This window comes from Rosa chinensis, chromosome 4, assembly GCF_002994745.2.
Source record: "Rosa chinensis cultivar Old Blush chromosome 4, RchiOBHm-V2, whole genome shotgun sequence".
NCBI lineage: Eukaryota > Viridiplantae > Streptophyta > Magnoliopsida > Rosales > Rosaceae > Rosa > Rosa chinensis.
This window is the reverse complement of record NC_037091.1, coordinates 49,578,179-49,596,702: the sequence shown is the minus strand read 5'-3', so window position 1 is coordinate 49,596,702 and position 18,524 is coordinate 49,578,179. Positions and strand designations below refer to the sequence as shown.

At 42.9% G+C, this 18,524-nt stretch overlaps 1 protein-coding gene and 1 long non-coding RNA gene across 2 annotated transcripts; both read right to left on the bottom strand.

Annotated features, from left to right (window-relative positions):
• Positions 1-7,687: 7,687 nt before the first annotated feature.
• Positions 7,688-14,406, bottom strand: LOC112196668. The gene is made up of 3 exons (XM_040517351.1): positions 14,353-14,406; positions 12,579-13,796; positions 7,688-7,748 (listed from the first exon to the last, which is right to left on the bottom strand). The coding sequence occupies exons 2-3, from the start codon at positions 13,789-13,791 to the stop codon at positions 7,699-7,701; spliced, it is 1,263 nt and encodes a 420-aa protein (XP_040373285.1). The 5' UTR covers positions 13,792-13,796; positions 14,353-14,406; the 3' UTR covers positions 7,688-7,698.
• A 616-nt stretch (positions 14,407-15,022) lies between these two features.
• Positions 15,023-16,413, bottom strand: LOC112200970. The gene is made up of 3 exons (XR_002936536.2): positions 16,039-16,413; positions 15,736-15,868; positions 15,023-15,083 (listed from the first exon to the last, which is right to left on the bottom strand). It is a non-coding gene; the product is annotated as an uncharacterized LOC112200970 (long non-coding RNA).
• Positions 16,414-18,524: the final 2,111 nt, after the last annotated feature.

The following is an 18,524-nucleotide window of genomic DNA, read 5'->3' as shown; positions in this document are numbered from 1 at the left end:
AGCAATGGCTCCGCCAAGTAACATCAGCGGCAACCAGCACCACCAAGTTTCTTCAAACAAACCACCATCAGCGGGAACCCAGCACCGCCGGGCTTCTTCTGCTAAGCGCTATCAGCGGCAACCGCTAAACAAAACCTCCACCAAGAACCCATGTTCTTCAAACACCGCCAGCCAAATGCTCCGCTCCGCCGTCCAAAGGCTCCGCTCCGCTGGACTAATGCTCCGCTCCGCAAACCGGCAGCAACCTCCCCTGGCATTCACCGCTAAACTCCACCACCGAGTATCTCCGCTAGGCCTGCCATCCAGTGCCTCCGCTAGCGAGCTCCATGTCTCCGCTGACTCCGGGTCACCACTGAGCACCAAGTCCTCCGCCACTGCTTGCCAAAGCTCTGCCAATCCACTGGCCAAAGCTCTCACCAACGCACCCAGAATTACTCAGGACACCCAGAGCTATCTCTGACTAGCACCGGCCATCTCTATTTCACTGAGCACTGGAAAACTCATCCACCAATAATCACCAGATTGAGTTCTCCTCAGTCTTCCCCGCAATAGCCGGTGAAATCAATTATGAGATCCCTCTTCATCGGCTGCCCTGGGATTGCAGCAACTCGTCTGCCCTTTCATAATTGAAAAAGTTGAGTTTTTCTGCTTCGGCCTTTGCTTCACACACCTATGAGAACCACGTGCTTCTGCTTTCTCTCATAATTTGTGCGCACATATACTTTTTCCGCATAGGACACCTGTCCTCACATACATATAGTTCACATATATTTATGTTTATATTTGGCCGCGTGTGCCGTTTCCAGCAACCATGGCCACATACACACAGATAGTGTTGAGCCAGTTATCAAATTAATAATTGTAGGTTGGAACTTCTTTTCTAATTATGCATATGGCAGAGGCTGATAGGCGTGTAAACTATACATATATATAGTTTTAACCCACAAACAAGCTAGCTGAAGAGGTCAACTAGTATTTTAGCTGGGCCCAAATGTCAAACTGACATGCATGTACACGTATCTATTTTTAATTCATGTCTATCTCAAAAGCCTAAATTTGCTTGCATTACATTGCCTTGTGCACAGCTAGCACTCTATATACTAGAATATGCTACACAATTGCAAAAGAGACGGAACTGAAGCATTGTTTATCATAATTCAAATATATGCATGATCTGCTATGCATTAATTCAATGCCAGATGATATATACTTATCTACTAAAGCTCCTCCCGTGTGTGTGTGTATATATATATATGTACATATGTACATTTCCGCTATATATATATATATATATATATGAACATATGAAGGCCTTATGCTTCTATTTACACAACTGAACTGCTATATGAGCCACTATCTATCAACAGCATGACACACTTGTCCGTCTAAGCATGCCTTCACACTTAGCTATTTAGCTAATAAACTCTCTCAGTTTTGTCTTCTTCTAAAGAGTAATCTATACAGCTGTTGTACCTATGACTACATACATCAATGACTGGCCATGCGCCAATTATGATTACACATATACACCATGTACCCATACTTTCTCCTTATGCCATCTTAACGGAGTCAAAGCATGTTATTCTTCCAGCATGAATAAGCCAAAGCTTTCCCATTATAAATCTTACATGCCATGGTTTTGTTACATCTACTTGCCCAGTTGATAGCTATGCACATAATCAAATGTCACTTGCCTCAATTGCTGTACACTTGCCGACAAGTTAAAATTGATTCTTCTTTAAATTTCATTGCCAATTCGAAATTCATGGTAGAAGCACACAAATGCAACATGTCATTTGTAATCAATTACGTACATCGGTTATACACTTTGTTTAAATATCTCATCAAAGTACATATACAAGATATTAGTGTTGATTTTACATACCATGTACTAATCACTCATCTTGTTTCAAGGAGACATAATCATCAATTACCTCTCCAATTAACGAAATCATCATCCTCCTACTAAGGTGCTTCGCCAAAGCAATATTGGAGTGTCATGCTTGGACAACTCTAACATGATTTGGGTACTTATATCAAATCCAATTCCAACTCGCTCCAAATCGGCATAAGATAAGTAACTATATCTTCTCTTTTACGCTCTTTCAATTTGAGCTATTGCCATGCCATGCTTTCATAAATTTTGAGCATGCCTACAACATTTCGTAGATTTAGCAACACTTGCTAGGCCTTACATGCTAGCTATGCCATGCTTTACATACTGATCTCAATGATCCCTATGCATGTTTACAACAAATACAAAATGTTATTAGCAACTTTACTACAAGTACTTGCTATACACATGCCATGCTTAAATCAATTTAATGTGACACTCACTTAAACAAACTATGCCACATCTAGAAGCTTCTGACACCTATGACTTAATTAAACATGCTCGGATAAACGACTTAGTTGGGTATCGAGCATGGCCACGACTTGCTTGGGCCACGCCCCGCATGCTCGCATAGCGCCTACCCGCTAAACTACACCCAACTTACTCAAACACAACCTAACTCGCTCAAACACATCCAACACCCTTTTATTTGTCATTGTTCGTACAATTACAAACTTTACATGTACTCTATATATAAACATATGGTCACGCCTCCGCGCACCATACTTATGAATGACCAACCACCAAGCTGTAAGACAACGCCTCATAATGACAATGACCGCTACGCGGCATTGCAGTCAAGCTTTTCTTCTCTGGGAAAGAGTAAAGGGACCTGTAGATCCTAGAAGGAGCCTAGAGGGGGGTGAATAGGCTCACAACCAATTTTTTTCGTTCAAAACTTTCTCTAGGATTGCAACTAGGTGATCAATCCTGAGTGCTAATATTGAACAGAACATATTGAACAATCAAGCAAACCAACTAAAGCATTAAAGAACACAGATTTTTGTTAACACAGTAAACGCCCTATCGAGAGAAAACATCTGCGTGGCCTTTAACTCTTGAAAGACCAAAACCAATTCACTATGAAACCAAATTACAAGATTACAACACAGTGATTGCACTAAACTAGGCAACCATTCTATACTGACTCACTAGACTGTTTGTACTTAACTCTTGCTAATTGTTTACAAAAGTGAACAACTCAGAAATCTCAGCTATGAAACAAGCTATGAACGCAGCAAGTTCTTCTTGGAGATTTCACCTTTGCAGTTTGCAATACCCAAATGACCTCATGGGATGCAAGATATGATATGTATGAATGATTGAATGGTTTGTTGTTTTTCAAATTGTTTTCAACATGGAACAAGATACTTTGAAAAACAGAAAACCAAAGAGATAGAACTTTAAACAACAAAGGGATTGAAAACCCAAATATTTTCAATACCCGAGAATGAACAGAGAACCCATATATATATATATATATATATATATATATATATAGGAGGAAGAGAAAGGACGGTTCACTCAAAGAACCCTTAAGCTCAATTGGAGTAGGTAAACCCATACCCATATTTCAGATTGCACATGTAAACGCATGCTCCTAATTTCAATTACGAATACCAATTCTATAAGCCAAACACTCCAACTCCTTAATCAAAACTGACACCCGAATGGAACCCATGAAAAAGCCATTGACTTTTGTGAAAGAGATGCCATATATGAGCTTACCTAAGCCATGATGAAGAGGGTCTTCTTTTGATCTTCAAGTTTGAAGCATGATCTTGGACAAGATAGCAAGATGAGATGGGATGGGGAAGCACGACAGCAACGCACAACAAACTGTGATGAGGATATCAAGTTGTAATTGAACTAATTCTTCAAACTTGGCCTTTGGCTTTCGAGAGCAAGGCAGCCATAGAAAAGAGAAGAAGAACCAAGTTGCAATTAAACTATTATGCCAAGATAGGGAAGCTGACAGCAAGGCAGCAAACTGATCTTCAAGTCTTCAAGTGAGTTTTTGACAGCAAGACAACCACAATAAACAATAATTGTATTTAAACAATTATGGGCTTGGGCTTCTAACTCTCGGGTAGAAATGTTTTGTTAATGTGAGGAATGCCAAACATGATATACTAACAGACCGGTTAACGTAGACTACGACAGCCATTGATCCGACAGTTAACCCCCGACACTTGGGTATCAAAGATTAGGTTTGCTACCTAATACCTACTGCTCAAACGCAGCTCCCCCTATCAAACAATTTTCCGACCATACGGAGATCTATATCCAGGAGTGGGGGACTCCTCGGAAGGCCTAGCGGGGGCCCACTGGAAAGGGAAAAAACCTTCGCTCCGGCCAATTCTAGATGGACGACGCACTCGCACTAGTTATGCTTGATACATGGCACAAAGCTACGCTTTGGTATCAACCCACAAGAACACCTCCTTGACTGGGGACTTTGGGAACTTGTGCATACAGCCCAACATAATTAGCAACAGTTATGCTAATTCCACACGGCATCACCTTCGAGTTACCCGTTAATACCTCAACGGCATCCTTGGGCTTTCACGCTCCTGCTTCAGCGCATCTCCGAGCTTTAGCGCTCTTGCCTCAGTGGCATCTCCGAGCTTTAACTCTCTTGCCTCAGCGGCACCCCCGAGCTTCCCGCTCATGCCTTTGCAGTACCCCCGAGCTTCCGCTCACACCTTCGCGGCAACCCCGAGCTTCCGCTCACACCTTCGTGGCACCGCCGAGCTCCCCGCTCACGCCTTCACTGCACCCCCGAGCTTCCCGCTCAAGCCTTCGCATCACCCTCGAGCTTCCTCTCAGGCCTTCGCGGCAACCCCGAGCTTCCGTTCAAGCCTTCGCGGTACCCCCAAGCTCCTAGCTCACGCCTTCGCGGCAACACCGAGCTTCCGCTCACGCCTTCGCGGTAACCCCGAGCTTCCCGCTCACTCCTTCTCTGTACCCTCGAGCTTCCCGCTCATGCCTTCCCGGCCACCCCCGAGCTTCCGCTCACGCCTTCCTAGCATCCCCCGAGCTTCCTATCACCCCCGAGCTTCTGCTCACACCTTCGCGGAAACCTCGATCTTCCGCTCATGCCTTCGAGCAACCCCCGAGCTTCTGCTCACGCCTTCCCGGCACCCCCGAGCTTCCATGCTCTTGCCTCCCGGCATTCCCAAGTGTTATACTCACTTTCCCTCGACATAATACACGTTAATGGAACATTGAATTCTTCTTCCATTTGTCGCTCGCGACAAATTGAATTCTTTTCGGTTTCCATTAATAAGAGCAACAACCAAACAAACACAAGCGTTCGCATATTCATCATTCACGAATTACAAACGCTTGCCTTCATGGCACTCATGCAACTTACACCAAGCATAACCACGTCAAACTCGACCTCGTTCATTTTCTTGCGCGCATCACGCAATTATCATATGCAATCCGTTTGCTCACACAACCATATGCATTCTCGAGTTTCTACGTCATAACCGTTCATACTCGGCGCCATTTACATGTATACATCAATATGTATCATGCACCTCATACATTCAATGCAACTGACATACGTTGCTCAATACAACAAACATTCTCCATATGCGTGTTTTTTGTCTTTGTTGTGCAGGTTAACGAGTCCCTTCTTGCTTACGGAGTTCGGGGACTTGTATGGGATCTGTGCCGCTTGGTTACTTATGCTTGATGACTTCATGATTATAACTCCACAACCAAGAAGCTCCTCTTACTTGGGGACTTGTAGATACCTCTACTAGCAAGGCTATTTTCTACATCACCAAGCATAAGTAACACCCTCTTAGAGGGGCCCACAAGCCATGGTGGGGCCCAACAGAGACATGCATTCCGTAGCCCGATGTCTAAGCTACGCCACGGTAGTCGGAAGGGGCCAATACCTCGCGGGGAAGCCACCTTCCCGGCCTTGCCAAGTTGCCTCCATAATAGGCCTTTCTACACTAGAATAGTGGTTTTAGCATCCCACATTGGAAAACAAGTGTAAGAGGGGAGGCTTCCTTACTTATAAAAGGGACCTCCATCCACTTAGATCACCATCCCATTACATACTCTTCTCATGTAATCAACTTGGGCCGCAAGGCCCAAACACACCTACTGCAACACTTCAAGTGGACGTAGTTTCCCTCTAAGGCAGGAGACGAACCACTACATCTTGTGTTTTCTCTCTCTCTCTCTCTCTCTCTCTCTCTCTCTCTCTCTCTCTCCCTCTCTCTCTCTCTCTATATATATATATATATCTTTCTTTTACATTAATTAGACCCCTTGGTCACTTACATTAACACGCACCAAGCAACTCGCGCGTCAATCAGCCAACGACAGCCTTGGCCCACGTCTGTCCTCCTGCCCACCTTTGTCATGCAGGCCCACATGCACAGTTTCTCAGCCCACCAAATCAACAGGCCCAGCATGAGCCCAAATAAATATTGCTATGCATGTTTGCATCAACATGCTTGTGCGCTAGGATGGTTTTGTTTTCTCGAAACCAAGAATGAATCGAGGAGAACTTGAGTACTTAGTTGATAGTGGGACTACCCACACCATATTAAGGAATAGACAATTATTCATTGAATTAATAGCTTATAATTCCTCTATGACTACGATGATTGGATCACCACAAGTAACAAAAGGGCGAGGAACTGTTAAATTTTTGCTGCCTAACGGCACAATATTTAAATTCACAAACGCTCTATATGCACCAATAGCTAATCGAACCTTGTTAAGTATCAAAGATATTCGTGTCAACGGTTATTGACAGGACCCGACCCAGGAATCGCCCCACTTACCTGGATACGAGCCTGCGGGGCCCACTTTAAGCGAAATCCTACCGAAAAATTCGGCAGAACCTCCCCTAAAAATGGGCTACCCAAAATTTCACAAACCTGGACATAATTTTAACTACAACTTCTACTCAACCTACTATATCAAATTAACAATCCATGCACATATATTACATCCGAAAAGCTCAAATTCCAACATAATCCTCCGTAAGCAACAACAACCCATACAACAACATCCATCAAACTTCAAAGAAAAGGTTTATCAGAGCAACACTAAACTAAGCCGATATCATACAAGGTAGGTTAAGTAATAACCTACGGACAAAAACGGAAGCGCTGATTCCCAAGTTCTTGAGCCTGGACGCAATCTCTGCAAATCTGAAATCTGGGCATTTGAAAACGAAGGGCCCAGGGGAAAACATATAAAATCCATTAGAGTGAGTGGACAAAACTGAATTGAGAGTCAAAACAATTTATGGTATGCTTCCCCATTTCTCTTTTTAACAAAACCATCATGCAGCCAAATCCTATGAAGTTCCAACTCAAATCCTTTTCCATGAAACTCATTTGATGACTAGGAAGGACTGCTTCCTAGGCATCTCATGCCATCGGGGAGGGACTGCCACCTGATGACGCATCGGAAGGGACTGCCAACCGGAGTAGGAGGCGGTGAATAGTTGGGACTGCCAACTAGCCACAGGTAGTAGAAGGGACTGCCGACTAACTACCTCAAGTCATCTGGAAGGGACTGCCGACCAGATGACGCATCGGGTGGGACTGCCACCCGAGCTGTAGTCTGAAAGGGACTGCCGACCAGACTATTACCTAGAAGGGACTGCCAACTAGGTAAGATACGCATGCGCCGAACTGGCCTCCTTGTCAACTGTTTCCTTTTTAATCCTTTTCTTTCCATAAAATCACATTTCAAAATTTAATACCATGCTGCATGAATTATTTAAATAAAAATAAAGGTCCACTCACAAGTAAATCCCGCAGCTAACCCTGCTGCCTGTCTGTGTCCTCCTCGCTCGAGGGCTCAGTACGTCCTGTCACAATAGAATAGGATATAATTGACCATACAATGAAATACTCTCAAAACAACCCATTCCCCTCGGAATAAGCGTCTATTAATCACAAATTATTATAAAATTCCACACTTCTATTCGGAATTAAATTCTATAATTCCTTACAATCTCAATGCCCTCTAACTCATAACCACTCAATCGATTCCTTAACCATTCAATGACTTCACTTAATCTAAACCTTCACAAGGACCGTTCGATAACTAAATCAATTTAATCTCACTTCCTTCATCACAAAAATACCACCAATTATCATAAAAATCCTTTCCAAACATTTCCACATTCAATCTTAATTTTCCCCATTTCCACTCACAATTCCATCTCTAAAATTTAACTCCTCTCTAAATTTTCTTTTCCAAAACACAATCTCCATTCCAAACTCCTCCACAAAATAGAACAATTTCACAATAACATTGATAGTAAATTATCAAGAGATTCACCCATAAAATTTATAATCCATACTATCCAAAATAACAATAACTACACCAAAATTCCAAAAAAAAAACTCAAACCAAACAATCCTCAAGTTTAACACAAAACATCAAAGGTGGAATCCAATTCCAGTCAACCTATTTAGCTCAAAATTATCTCCACAACACCCCCAACAATTCTATACCTGCAATCACATCCAAAACAAGCAGAAAAAGCTGGAAATTCCAAACCCAAACTCAAGAACTCGGATGGAACTGTTCACGCTACTGTTCACGTCCCCAAACACCTTCAATTCTTCCTCCACAGCCCAAAACAAGCTGCAACAAGGATAGGAACTCATTCAGCAACTCACCAACAACCAAAACCCAAAGAAATTCGACCGGAAATCGCCGGAAAACCGAGATGGGAGCCAAACTCCGGTTTTCCCCTTTTCTGCAAATTCTCTTCAAAACTCAAAAACTAATGATACCCATGGTGAAAAACTTACATAGCTAGAAGGAGAAGGAAGAGAGGATCACGCCGTGCCCAACGATGCGTCTTGGGGTGGCCGGACGGCGACGAATTCGCCGGAGAAGGGAAGAGCAGCGACGGAAGAAGAAAAAAGAAAATGGGAGGGGGTGACTCGGGTTCTACCCGTGCTCTCTCTCTTTCCTTTTAATTTTTTTCTGATTCTTTCCCTTTCTCTCTCTTCCATCTGTTTTATTTCTTGCTTTCTACTAAAAGAAACTCACAAACAAAAGTCATGCCAAAAATAGAAATTTCTATTTTTGGTCATAACTTTTCCGATATAAATCCAATTTAAACAAACTACGTGTCCACGAACTCGATTTTGCGTATTCTACGACAATCTCAAATAAATTTCCTAATTTACCGGACTAAAGAAAAAGTCACTCCTCGGTCAACCACGGTAAAAAGTAATTAATAGGTACGGGGCATTACAATCTCCCCTCCTTATAAAATTTCGTCCTCGAAATTATACCTGTCAAGAAAAAAAGATGTGGATACTGTTGCCTCATTTGATCCTCTGGTTCCCAAGTAGCTTCTTCAAACAGGTGATTCCTCCATAATACCTTAACCAAAGGTATAATCTTACTTCGGAGTACTTGCTCACGACGATCAAGGATCTGTACTGGTTCTTCTTCATATGTTAGATCTTCTGTAAGTGTAATGGGTTGAGCTGGTAACACATGTGAAGGATCAGTGATGTACTTGCGAAGCATGGAGACGTGGAATACATCATGTACTTGAGATAGTTGTGGAGGTAAAGCCAAGCGGTAAGCAACCAGACCAATTCGTTCCACAATCTCATAGGGACCAATATACCTTGGACTTAGTTTTCCTCGTTTACCAAACCTTACCACACCCTTCCAAGGAGATAACTTCAGAAATACCCAATCACCAACTTGAAATTCAAGATGCTTCCTGTGTTTATCTGCGTAGCTCTTCTGTCTGCTTTGAGCCGTCTTGAGTTTCTCTCTGATCACTTTGACTTTATCTGTTGTGATTTCAACGATCTCTGGACCAATAAGTTGTCTTTCTCCCACTTCATCCCAACACAAGGGGGTCCTACACTGTTTCCCATACAAAGCTTCGTAGGGAGCCATACCAATACTCGAATGGTAACTGTTGTTATATGCAAACTCCATCAAAGCCAAGTGCTTATCCCAACTTCCTTTAAATTGTAGAGAACAAGCCCTCAACATGTCTTCCAAAGTTTGTATAGTCCGCTCAGATTGTCCATCAGTTTGAGGATGGAAAGCAGTGCTAAATTGTAATTTTGTTCCCATAAATTTGTGAACTTTCCTCCAAAACTTTGATGTGAATCGAGCATCACGATCAGAAACAATGGACTCGGGAACACCATGAAGCTTTACAATTTCGTCCACATACAACTTTGCCAGTTTATCCAAACTAAAGGTTTCCTTAACCGCCAGAAAATGAGCTGATTTGGTGAGTCGATCTACAATCACCCAAATGCCATCATTACCATCCTGCGTACGAGGTAACTTGTAAATAAAATCCATGGTGAGATGATCCCATTTCCATTCCGGAATTGGCAAAGGTTGCAACAACCCCGACGGTTTTTGCCTTTCCGCTTTCACTTGCTGGCACACAATGCATTTACTCACAAAAGCTGCAATTTCTCTTTTCATGTTTGGCCACCAATAGTACTCTTTGAGAGTCCGATACATTTTGTACCACCAGGATGCAGGGCATACACGGAGTTATGAGCTTCATCAAGTATTTCTCGTTTAAGTGCTTCAACGTTAGGAACACAAAGTCTCTTCCCAAACATCAATGTCCCATCTCTTCGAATAGAAAACTCAAGTTGCCAACCACCACGAACACCTTCTTTAATCCCTTCAATTCTTGGATCAAGAGGCTGGGCTTCCCGTATTTTATCAATAAATGCTGGTCTCACATGAAAACTAGCCACCAGAGTACCAACCTCATCAACCGATAACTCAACCCCCGTAGACCTCAACTCTGACAATAGGGGTACTCGAGTGGCCCTTAAATATGACAAGGTCACGGATGGATTCCTACTAAGTGCATCCGCCACCACATTCGCTTTACCGGGGTGATACTCAATGGTACAATCATAATCTTCAATCAATTCCATCCACCTTCGTTGTCTTAAATTTAAATTCTGTTGTGTAAACACATACTTGAGGCTTTTATGGTCAGTGAAAATCTGACATCTGGCTCCATACAAATAATGCCTCCACAGCTTAAGAGCAAGTACAATAGCTGCCAACTCTAAATCATGTGTGGGATAATTCAACTCATGTGGCTTCAACTGTCTAGAAGCATAAGCAATCACATTCCCATGCTGCATTAAAACACAACCCAAACCTTGTCTAGAGGCATCACTGTAAATTACATACTCCCCACTATCATCAGGCAAGGATAGAATTGGAGCACTAGTCAGCCGACTCTTAAGTTCTTGGAAGCTCTGCTCACAATTTTCAGACCAAACAAATCTGATACCCTTCCTCGTTAACTTAGTAAGAGGAGCGGCAATTCTAGAAAAGTTTTGCACAAAACGTCGATAATAACCAGCAAGACCCAAGAAACTACGAATTTCCGTCACATTGGTAGGTCTTTCCCAATTCAACACGGCTTCTACTTTTTGGGGATCCACACTAACACCACCAGCTGTAATAACGTGACCCAAGAATGTCACTTGGTCAAGCCAAAACTCACACTTACTGAATTTAGCATACAATTGGCGTAGCCGTAGAGTCTCCAACACAATATTCAAGTGCTTAACATGTAATTCCTCACTCTTAGAATAAACCAATATGTCATCAATGAACACAATCACAAAACGGTCAAGATATGGGCGAAACACCCTGTTCATGAGATCCATGAAAGCAGCGGGTGCATTAGTCAACCCAAAAGGCATAACAAGGAACTCATAATGACCATAACGTGATCGAAAAGCAGTTTTGGCTACATCCTCCTCTTTAATCCGTAACTGATGATAACCAGACCTCAAATCAATTTTTGAGAAAACTCTAGCACCCCTCAACTGATCAAACAAATCATCAATGCGGGGCAAGGGATATTTATTCCTTATAGTCACCCTGTTTAGTTTCCGGTAATCAATACAAAGCCTCAAAGTACCATCTTTCTTCTTCACAAACAACACAGGTGCACCCCAGGGAGATACACTAGGTCGTATAAATCCCTTATCCGTTAACTCCTGCAACTGTACATACAACTCTTTCAATTCCGCCGGTGCCATTCTATAAGGTGCTTGAGAGATGGGTGTTGTACCTGGAAGTAAATCAATGGTAAAGTCTATCTCTCGCACCGGGGGCAATCCAGGCAATTCTTCTGGAAATACATCTGGATAGTCACCAACAACAGGAATTTGGCTAAGATCCATAACTTCGGCATTTGAATTCACCACATGTGCCAAATAAGCTTGGCAACCCTTACTTAACATCTTCTTAGCAGTTAAAGCTGAGATTATGCAAGATGGGAGAACCTCCCGTTCACCATAAAAGGTGACAACTGGCTTACCCGGACTCCGAAATAATACAGTACTACAAAAGCAATCCACTAAGGCATGATGCATCCGAAGGAAATCCATCCCTAGGATTACATCAAACTCCACTAACTCAAATGGAATCAAGTCCGCCTCTAAGCAAACTCCTTCTACAAACACTCCACAAAAACGATGTACCCACTCAATTCTATGTCTTTCCCCCGATGGTAGAACAACATGCCACTCTCCGAGTAGGAGAGATGGGGGCACATTAGCAAAGAAAGAAAACCTCTTAGACATAAAGGAGTGAGAGGCTCCGGGATCAATCAAAATAAAAGCTGGTTGGCCAAAAACAACTAACATACCCATAATGACGTTCGGTGCAGTGCGACCCTCCTGCTGGGTCATAGCATGAAGACGGGCCTGGGTCACTGGACGCCCTCTCTGTCCACGACCCGGCTGTGTGCTGCTCCTGCCTGACAAACTGCCATGAGAACCCGAACTAGTAGCACCCACAGAGGTCTGACCCATACTCTGACTAGTAGTAGTGAAGACTCCCTGGGTCAACTGAGGGCATTCTCTCCTGTAGTGACCCCACTGGCCACACTGGTAACAAGTCCCCACACCTGCCTGACACGGGCCCACATGGTGCCTACCACAAGTAGCACACTGGGGATAGTTTCTCGGAATCGCCTGTCTACCAAAGCCTCCACTGGAACTAGCAGTGCCACCCCTGAACTGTCTCCTACCTGTCTGTCCAGGCCTCCTGAAGCGTCCCCTGAAACGCTGACGAGAGCTAGAATCTGAACTGCTCGGCCTACTGCCTGATGACGATGCAGAACCCGAACTAGAGGCAATTCTCTTAGATGGCCCCTGACTAGGACCGCCAATCTCTAAAGGTCGGGAACCGTCCAGATATCTAGCCTCACACCTCATAGCAGCCTCCACAGCTAACTTAAAAGTCGGATAATCATGAGGCGCCAACCAATCCCGATATACAGGTAGAAGGCCATTGATAAACTGATCAACCTTCAACTTTTCTGTCGCCACCAACTCAGGGGCAAACCGAGACAAAGCAATGAAACGCTCTTCATACTGTAACACAGTCATCTCTTCAGTCTGCTTCAACTGCATGAACTCAAATCGGAGACGGTGCTGGGATGCCTGATTATAGTACCGATTTGAGAACTCCGTTTTGAACTCTTCCCAAGTCATGGTAGTTGGGTCATAACCCATATTCCTGGTACCCTGCCACCAAAGCCATGCATCCCCGTCTAGGAGGTCAATAGCCAAAGGAACCCTCCTAGCAGCTGGACAGCCCAAGGACTCAAATACTCTCTCCATGCGGGAAATCCAGTCTCCTGCTACGGACTCCGTAGGAGCACTAGAGAAAGTATACGCCCCATGGCGTCTGGCACGCTCCACAGTATAGTCAGTCCTAGGATTGGGGAGTGCCGCTGCAAAACGCTCAAACAACCGCTCCACGGTCCGTAACAACCCACGAGGAACATGCTCATCATCACCCTCACTAGCGGGTGAATGGTTCCTGCCAGCACGAGATCTGCGTCCGGGTCTCATTCCACCTGAAATTCCCATAACTGAGTTACACCAAGTCATTTATACCAATAACAACTATCTTACATACTTGATTGGTACGTCAGCACCGAAGAGTATATGATGGGGAACCGCTGCAGTCGGGCCATCACTCGGGAGGTACTGAATACTATCAAGCATGTAAGACAACTATAAGAAGATATCGGCCACAGAATCTAATAACCTAGTGCTCTGATACCAACTGACAGGACCCGACCCAGGAATCGCCCCACTTACCTGGATACGAGCCTGCGGGGCCCACTTTAAGCGAAATCCTACCGAAAAATTCGGCAGAACCTCCCCTAAAAATGGGCTACCCAAAATTTCACAAACCTGGACATAATTTTAACTACAACTTCTACTCAACCTACTATATCAAATTAACAATCCATGCACATATATTACATCCGAAAAGCTCAAATTCCAACATAATCCTCCGTAAGCAACAACAACCCATACAACAACATCCATCAAACTTCAAAGAAAAGGTTTATCAGAGCAACACTAAACTAAGCCGATATCATACAAGGTAGGTTAAGTAATAACCTACGGACAAAAACGGAAGCGCTGATTCCCAAGTTCTTGAGCCTGGACGCAATCTCTGCAAATCTGAAATCTGGGCATTTGAAAACGAAGGGCCCAGGGGAAAACATATAAAATCCATTAGAGTGAGTGGACAAAACTGAATTGAGAGTCAAAACAATTTATGGTATGCTTCCCCATTTCTCTTTTTAACAAAACCATCATGCAGCCAAATCCTATGAAGTTCCAACTCAAATCCTTTTCCATGAAACTCATTTGATGACTAGGAAGGACTGCTTCCTAGGCATCTCATGCCATCGGGGAGGGACTGCCACCTGATGACGCATCGGAAGGGACTGCCAACCGGAGTAGGAGGCGGTGAATAGTTGGGACTGCCAACTAGCCACAGGTAGTAGAAGGGACTGCCGACTAACTACCTCAAGTCATCTGGAAGGGACTGCCGACCAGATGACGCATCGGGTGGGACTGCCACCCGAGCTGTAGTCTGAAAGGGACTGCCGACCAGACTATTACCTAGAAGGGACTGCCAACTAGGTAAGATACGCATGCGCCGAACTGGCCTCCTTGTCAACTGTTTCCTTTTTAATCCTTTTCTTTCCATAAAATCACATTTCAAAATTTAATACCATGCTGCATGAATTATTTAAATAAAAATAAAGGTCCACTCACAAGTAAATCCCGCAGCTAACCCTGCTGCCTGTCTGTGTCCTCCTCGCTCGAGGGCTCAGTACGTCCTGTCACAATAGAATAGGATATAATTGACCATACAATGAAATACTCTCAAAACAACCCATTCCCCTCGGAATAAGCGTCTATTAATCACAAATTATTATAAAATTCCACACTTCTATTCGGAATTAAATTCTATAATTCCTTACAATCTCAATGCCCTCTAACTCATAACCACTCAATCGATTCCTTAACCATTCAATGACTTCACTTAATCTAAACCTTCACAAGGACCGTTCGATAACTAAATCAATTTAATCTCACTTCCTTCATCACAAAAATACCACCAATTATCATAAAAATCCTTTCCAAACATTTCCACATTCAATCTTAATTTTCCCCATTTCCACTCACAATTCCATCTCTAAAATTTAACTCCTCTCTAAATTTTCTTTTCCAAAACACAATCTCCATTCCAAACTCCTCCACAAAATAGAACAATTTCACAATAACATTGATAGTAAATTATCAAGAGATTCACCCATAAAATTTATAATCCATACTATCCAAAATAACAATAACTACACCAAAATTCCAAAAAAAAAACTCAAACCAAACAATCCTCAAGTTTAACACAAAACATCAAAGGTGGAATCCAATTCCAGTCAACCTATTTAGCTCAAAATTATCTCCACAACACCCCCAACAATTCTATACCTGCAATCACATCCAAAACAAGCAGAAAAAGCTGGAAATTCCAAACCCAAACTCAAGAACTCGGATGGAACTGTTCACGCTACTGTTCACGTCCCCAAACACCTTCAATTCTTCCTCCACAGCCCAAAACAAGCTGCAACAAGGATAGGAACTCATTCAGCAACTCACCAACAACCAAAACCCAAAGAAATTCGACCGGAAATCGCCGGAAAACCGAGATGGGAGCCAAACTCCGGTTTTCCCCTTTTCTGCAAATTCTCTTCAAAACTCAAAAACTAATGATACCCATGGTGAAAAACTTACATAGCTAGAAGGAGAAGGAAGAGAGGATCACGCCGTGCCCAACGATGCGTCTTGGGGTGGCCGGACGGCGACGAATTCGCCGGAGAAGGGAAGAGCAGCGACGGAAGAAGAAAAAAGAAAATGGGAGGGGGTGACTCGGGTTCTACCCGTGCTCTCTCTCTTTCCTTTTAATTTTTTTCTGATTCTTTCCCTTTCTCTCTCTTCCATCTGTTTTATTTCTTGCTTTCTACTAAAAGAAACTCACAAACAAAAGTCATGCCAAAAATAGAAATTTCTATTTTTGGTCATAACTTTTCCGATATAAATCCAATTTAAACAAACTACGTGTCCACGAACTCGATTTTGCGTATTCTACGACAATCTCAAATAAATTTCCTAATTTACCGGACTAAAGAAAAAGTCACTCCTCGGTCAACCACGGTAAAAAGTAATTAATAGGTACGGGGCATTACAGTTATCATATAGAAACCCACTGTGAGAATGAAACCGAATACCTTTATATTACCTCTAATGAATGTGGAAGAAAACTCATTTTAGAGAAACTAATGAGTCAATCTAGTAGACTGTACCTCACTACTATTCGGATCATTGAATCCTATGTTGTCACAAATAATGAAATATGGGACACTGATTCATACAGAATTTGGCATGACCGCCTAGGGCACCCTGGTAGTGACATGATGATATGTATTTTAAAGAACTGTAAAGGACATCCCTTCTTTCGAGTGAAAAATATAATGGGACAAAAATTCGTCACGCTGCAAGGTGTCGGTCCTAGTACTGTTCAAATGCAACCATTGCCTTCTGAAGTACCAGAAGCACTACCTTCGTCACATTATGCCTCATTGATTATTTCAAAGGCATATCACTTGTTTTGCAAAGTCTACGGTTTAGCAAAAACAGGATCGAGACCTTCCTATGCTAAAGATACAAAACAAAACATTCCATTCTTACAAAGGATACAAGGAGATATCTGTGGACCTATCCATCCGGAATGCGGACCATTCAAGTACTTTATTGTTCTGGTGGATGTTTCAACACGTTGGTCACATGTCGCATTATTGTCCACAAGAAATGCTGCATTTGCAAAACTCCTAGCACAAATTATACGTTTAAGGGCTCACCACCCTGATCACCTTATCAAGTCTATAAGGCTTGATAATGCAGGAGAGTTTACATCAAAAGCATTTGATGATTATTGCATGTCTATTGGGATCGATATATAACATCCTATACCCCATGTGCATACACAAAATGGTCTCGCAGAAGCCACCATAAAAAGGCTACAAATGGTGGCTAGGGCACTGGTTATGCGCACCAACCTGCCTATATCTGCTTAGGGTTATGTAATATTGCACACATCTTTACTTATTCATTACAGACCCACTGCTAGCCAACCATTTTCTGCGTACCAGTTGGTAACTGGATATGAGCTTGACACTTCACACTTACTCATATTTAGTTGCACAGTATATGTACCTATTGCGCCCCCACAGCGGACCAAAATAGGTCCTCAGAGATAATTAGGTATTTATGTTGGACACGAATCTCCAACAATTATCTGCTATTTGGAACCCCTGATAGGCGATCTTTTTTCGGCAAGATTTGCGGATTGTCACTTTGATGAGACAGTCTTCCCATCGTTAGGGGGAGATAGGAAAAAGGATTTTCCAAGGGAACGACAGGAATTGTTTTGGTTTGTATTCACCTTATCTCATTTTGATCGCCGCACTTCACAATGTGAAAGTGAAGCGAAAAAAATAATCGATCTTCAAAATGTAGCAGATTTGATGCCTGATACGTTTACTGATATCTCAAAAGTGACGAGATCACATATACCAGCGACAAATGTGTCTGCAAGGTTAGAAGCTCCTAACGAGGGGGACGGTGCTGCAGATAAAGGGGTTGTAACCACACTTAGTGGAGGTGTAGTTGAGCTCATGGCTCCTCAAAGGAAGAGGGGGAGGCCACTTGGTTTGACTGACACTCACCCAAGGAAGAAGAGGGCGAGTAAGGCGCAAACCAATCCATTAATCATCAATCTAGAGAATCCCTCTCATGAGATTGTCTCTAATTATAATTATGTCCATGAATCAATATTGGAGGATGCTCCGATGTTTGAAATGATTCCAGAGAACAAAGAAATCTCAATGGATTATGAGAGTGTGTATGAGTTGATGGAAAGATCTTCCATACACATTGAAGATGTATTTGCATGCATTGTTGCTCAAGAAATCATAGAGCACGGTGATATCGAACCACGCTCTGTTGCAGAATGTCAACAAAGAGCAGATTGGCCTAAATGGAAAGAAGCAATCCAGGCAGAACTAGATTCTCTGGCAAAGAGATAGGTATTTGGTCCGGTAGTGCTAACCCCACCGAGTGTAAAGCTCGTAGGACATAAATGAGTTTTTGTTAGAAAGTGTAATGAGAAGAATGAAGTCCTGAGGTACAAGGCTCGCCTTGTGGCGCAAGGTTTCTCACAA